This window comes from Tupaia chinensis, unplaced genomic scaffold (genome assembly GCF_000334495.1).
Source record: "Tupaia chinensis unplaced genomic scaffold, TupChi_1.0 Scaffold000673_1, whole genome shotgun sequence".
Classification (NCBI taxonomy): domain Eukaryota; kingdom Metazoa; phylum Chordata; class Mammalia; order Scandentia; family Tupaiidae; genus Tupaia; species Tupaia belangeri.
The window spans coordinates 1,142,151-1,147,008 of record NW_006160196.1 but is presented as its reverse complement, the minus strand read 5'-3'; the positions used below and the strand labels follow the sequence as shown (position 1 = coordinate 1,147,008).

General features: G+C 59.4%; 2 protein-coding genes across 2 annotated transcripts in view; both read left to right on the top strand.

Moving 5' to 3' along the window:
• Positions 1-2,746, top strand: part of LOC102502885 (protein lin-7 homolog B-like) — a 4,737-nt gene extending 1,991 nt beyond the window's left edge. The window contains 2 exon segments of the mRNA XM_027776461.1: positions 889-1,098; positions 2,520-2,746. Coding sequence (XP_027632262.1) covers positions 889-1,098; positions 2,520-2,687 — 378 coding nt within the window. The 3' untranslated portion in view covers positions 2,688-2,746.
• A 77-nt stretch (positions 2,747-2,823) lies between these two features.
• On the top strand, positions 2,824-3,880 carry LOC102502453 (protein lin-7 homolog B-like). Its single transcript, XM_006160168.3, has 2 exons — positions 2,824-3,424; positions 3,776-3,880. Exons 1-2 carry the CDS (start codon positions 3,183-3,185, stop codon positions 3,795-3,797), a joined length of 264 nt encoding a protein of 87 aa, XP_006160230.1. The 5' UTR covers positions 2,824-3,182; the 3' UTR covers positions 3,798-3,880.
• The last annotated feature ends 978 nt before the right edge of the window (positions 3,881-4,858 follow it).

Genomic DNA, 4,858 nt, shown 5'->3' with positions numbered 1-4,858 from the left:
ATAAAGAATTACTTACTTAATTTTATTTATCTTTTTTAATTTGACCAGAGAGAGAGAAAGGGAGAAAGCAAACCGCCTGCTCTAGGACCTGAACCATGGCCAGCCATGTGGGAGTCCAGCACCTTAACCACCACGCCACCTGCTGGCCCCAAAATGGCATCTTAAAAAATAAATTAATTAATTAATTAAAAAAAAATTTACAAAAGACATCTTTAGCAAATGGAAACCAGAGTCGCACGCCTGACTAGAAGATAACCTAACAATCTATACAATGAGAATAAGGAAATGGCAGGACCAGCAGATGGCGGAATGGCTGCATTGCTGGACTCCCACACTGTCAACTGCAGTTTGAGTCCTGGACCCGATGACTTAAAGCTCAAGCAGGCGTGCGTGTGCCCCAAATCCCCAGAGGAGAATGGAGAAGGGACTGTGGGATGGCCATCACCCCGGGGGGTAATTTCTTGCTTTCTGTCTCTTAGGTGAGCGTTTGCACCCTATAGGAAAAATCTCTCAAAAAAAAAGAAAAGAAAAAGAAAAAGAAAGAAAGAAAAAGAAAAGAAAGAAATGCCATTGCGCCCTGAAGTCTTAGTACACTGTGGGTCAAGGCGGCCCGGAGCTTCTCGATCCTCTCGGTCCCTTCCAGGCCTGGTTCTCCCTGTGCTGAGAACTGGTGTGTGAGGTACCTGTACCAAATGGAGGCTTTCTCCTCCTTGACGTGGCAGAAGCAAGAGGGGCCCACAGTCAGCTGCAGGGCTCTTGTGTGGAGTCGGGGAAGGTGTCCCACGCTCGGGCACAGTGATCTGACCTTCACGGTCCCTGGCCCAGATCCCTCCCCCCCACCTGCTCGTTCACCATGGGGGTCCTCGTCGGATGCTTTCTCTCTTCCAGGCCACCGTGGCTGCGTTCACAGCCAGTGAGGGCCACGCACACCCCAGGGTGGTGGAGCTGCCCAAGACAGACGAGGGTCTGGGCTTCAACATCATGGGCGGCAAGGAGCAGAACTCGCCTATCTACATCTCCCGCGTCATCCCAGGAGGCGTGGCTGACCGCCACGGAGGCCTCAAGCGTGGGGACCAACTGCTGTCGGTGAATGGTGTGGTGAGTAGGCGCTGAGGCCAAGGGAGTAGAGTCCTGGAGAGGGAGGTCCCCCTAACAAGGCCCTCCTGCCCCGGCCCGCTCCGTCTAGAGCATGGTACAGGCATGCCCAGCCTGATGGGGAAGGTCTCTGGGCATGAACCCAGGGCCTCTCCCTGTGGGCTCAGTGCCACCGCCTAGCCCCAGCCTCTGCTTTGGACATTCATTCAACACACGCTGAGCAGCGCTCTGTGGTGGCTGGGCGCCAGACGACACTGCAGACCCTGGAAGGTGGGTCTCAGCTCCTTCACTCCAGGGCTCGCTCTGGCAAGGGCAATAGGCCCTGATTAAAATAGTCCTAACCCTGAGACTGAGGAGGTGGAGGGCACTGGGAGTCCAGGTGTGGCGCGCCGGGCCAGTGTTGATGAGCAGAGACTGCGGAGAAAGGCGCGGTTACGCTGGATGTTGAAGGATGAGTTCTTAGGCCAGCAAGAGCTCGGGTGTTCCTGGTGGGGGTGTCCTAGGTCAGGGCCCTGCCTCTGTACTCCGCTGAGCCAGAGAGAAAGGCTCGGTTCTGATGGACGTGTGGGGCTGCGGGTCGTGAAAGTCACTGTGGTCAGAGCAGATGGAAGCAGAACTAGAGGTGACCTGGCGGCCATGCAGGGCCTGAGGAAGCCGTGGAGGGATGTGCTCAGCTCAGAGGTGTAGACAGATCCTCTGGAACTCTATGGGATGGGCTGAGGGGAGGCCAGGGAGGAGGCTGGGATTAGGGTATAGAGGGGAGAGGGCAAGGCTCAAACGGACCAGAGCTGGGACCAGCAGTTAACGTAATGGCTATGTCACTGGACTCCCATATAGTCACTGTGGTTCGAGTCCCGGACCTGGCGAATTAAACTCACGCTGGGCGCATGTGCATGCATGCCCAAGATCCTGAGAGGAGAATGGAGGAGAAGGCTTTGCCATGTGGCCATCTCCCCGGGGGGTGATTTCTCGCTATCTCCCTGTCTCTCTCTGTCTTTCTGGTGAGCGCACGTGCCCTGTAGCAAAAACCTCTCCAAAAAGAAGAAAAAAATGGACCAGAGCTGTGGGGACAAAGAGCAGGGAGTCAGGGTGAGAGTCAGGGCTATGGGGAAGAGACGAGAACGGTGGGCCTGGACATCCAGCTCAGTGACTGAGGGGCCGAGGGCCCTTCCCAGACATGGCAAACCTGGAAGGTTCTGGAGCGCAGAGCCAGGAGTTCGTGACCCACTGCTGCAGAGGACAGGAGGCCTTGGCCCAGACATGGGGAACATGGAAGTTTCTGGAGCATAGAGTCAGGAGTTCGTGACCCACTGCTGCAGAGGACAGGAGGCCTCGGCACTAAGGTCATGAGCAGTTGGCCCCTCTTACCCCGGCCCGGCGTGGGCAGAGGGCCCGGCCCCAGCCGGCTGCATTGGGCCCTGCAGAGCGTGGAGGGCGAGCAGCACGAGAAGGCGGTGGAGCTGCTGAAGGCTGCCCAGGGCTCCGTGAAGCTGGTGGTGCGCTACACCCCGCGGGTGCTGGAGGAGATGGAGGCCCGGTTTGAGAAGATGCGCTCGGCCCGGCGGCGCCAGCAGCACCAGAGCTACTCGTGAGCCCCCTGCCGCCTGGCCCCGGACCTCCACTGCCCACCCTGAAGCCCAGACTCCCGAACCAGGCCAATAATGGAGGAGAAGGCTTTGCTATGTGGCCATCTCCCCGGGGGGTGATTTCTCGCTATCTCCCTGTCTCTCTCTGTCTTTCTGGTGAGCGCACGTGCCCTGTAGCAAAAACCTCTCCAAAAAGAAGAAAAAAATGGACCAGAGCTGTGGGGACAAAGAGCAGGGAGTCAGGGTGAGAGTCAGGGCTATGGGGAAGAGACGAGAACGGTGGGCCTGGACATCCAGCTCAGTGACTGAGGGGCCGAGGGCCCTTCCCAGACATGGCAAACCTGGAAGGTTCTGGAGCGCAGAGCCAGGAGTTCGTGACCCACTGCTGCAGAGGACAGGAGGCCTTGGCCCAGACATGGGGAACATGGAAGTTTCTGGAGCATAGAGTCAGGAGTTCGTGACCCACTGCTGCAGAGGACAGGAGGCCTCGGCACTAAGGTCATGAGCAGTTGGCCCCTCTTACCCCGGCCCGGCGTGGGCAGAGGGCCCGGCCCCAGCCGGCTGCATTGGGCCCTGCAGAGCGTGGAGGGCGAGCAGCACGAGAAGGCGGTGGAGCTGCTGAAGGCTGCCCAGGGCTCCGTGAAGCTGGTGGTGCGCTACACCCCGCGGGTGCTGGAGGAGATGGAGGCCCGGTTTGAGAAGATGCGCTCGGCCCGGCGGCGCCAGCAGCACCAGAGCTACTCGTGAGCCCCCTGCCGCCTGGCCCCGGACCTCCACTGCCCACCCTGAAGCCCAGACTCCCGAACCAGGCCAATGCTTCTTGGGACCTTGGCTGCCACCCCCAGTCCTGGTCCCTCTCCTCTGGGATCCTGACCCTTGACACCTGGCCCAGGGATCTCACCTCAGGCCACTCTGGCCAGATGCCTTGAGGACCTCCTAATTCCCTCCCCTCTAAGGGCTGGAACCTACTCTGTCTGGAACCCCTCAACTCACTTCCCTGGGCCCTTGTCTATGGAACCTCAGTACTTGTTCTCTCATGCCCCCCAGGGGCCCCTCCTCTGAGCCTAGCTTCCCTCTCTTCACCCCCCTTGCAGGTCCTTGGAGTCGCGAGGCTGAAACCACAGATCAAGACCCTCACCCTCTCCCCTGTACAGTATTTATTGTCATTGGCTTCTTATTTAAAGATCTTTGTCCCTCAACAAGAGTGTCCGTGTGTCTGTCCTGCATATTCCTGGGGTTAAAGTGTGGGGAGGGAGAGGGGCGTATATGGAGACCAAGCCCTGAGAGGCCCTTTCAAAGTCTGAGCGCAGGCTAGGCCCAGCAGTTGGCAAAATGGCTACATGGGAGTCCAGCAGTTGTCGCTGGACTCCCACGTAGTCAACCGCAGTTCGAGTTTCGGACTCGGTGGCTTAAACTCACGACGGGCGCGTGTGCGTGTGTGCCCAAGATCCCGAGAGGAGAATGGAGGAGAAGGGATTGCGACGTGTCCATCCCCTCCGCCCCACCCCCACCCCGGGGGTGATTTCTCGCTTTGTCTCTCTGTCTCTCTCTGTCTTTCTGGCGAGCGCACGTGCCCTATAGCAGAAACCTCTCCAAAAAAAGGTGAGGTACCCTCGCTCCAGGTCTGGAGGCGGCGGGCCAGCTTCCTAGGTCTGGTCTGCGGGTGGAGGCTGGGACACAGTCTGGGTCTGAGCCGCTGGGACGGACAGAGTCTCCGCTTTTAGGAGTCAGGGCGAAGGCCAAGGCCCCTTCCTCCAAAGCTGGTGTGAAGCTGGTGTGACCGAGGGGTCCTGAGACGTCGCAATAGCCAGCCGACGGCCACTGTGTGGGCGGAGCAGAGTGAACCATTATTCTCGCCCGCCGGGGGAGCCTCGCAGGCCTCACCATGGTCTACGTGGGAGTTGGGCCGGGGGTGCCGCGTGCAGTTCCCGAGGCGGGCGCAGGGGTGCAGAATAAGGTGCACTTGCCTGTGGGGCACTCAGCCCACCTTCCAACCACAGCACGTCTTTCCGGGAGCCGCCCCCGCCTTAAAATCCAACCTTTATCCCATCCTGCTGCCTACCCAGCCCTCGTGTCCCGTGCGGCGTGAGGGCCCGCGCGCGCCACCGCTGGGATCCGGGGTCGCGACTCGCGTTCCACGCCGCGCGCTACTCGCTCCAGGTGACATCATCTCCCTG

What these genes read in the sequence shown, in the direction of transcription:
- LOC102502453 (XM_006160168.3), top strand. Translation starts at nt 3,183, where the DNA reads ATGAGCAGTTGGCCCCTCTTACCCCGGCCCGGCGTGGGCAGAGGGCCC. An exon ending in CAGCAGCACCAGAGCTACTC is followed by an intron (nt 3,425 to 3,775) that starts GTGAGCCCCCTG and finishes CCCCCCTTGCAG; the next exon opens with GTCCTTGGAGTCGCGAGGCT.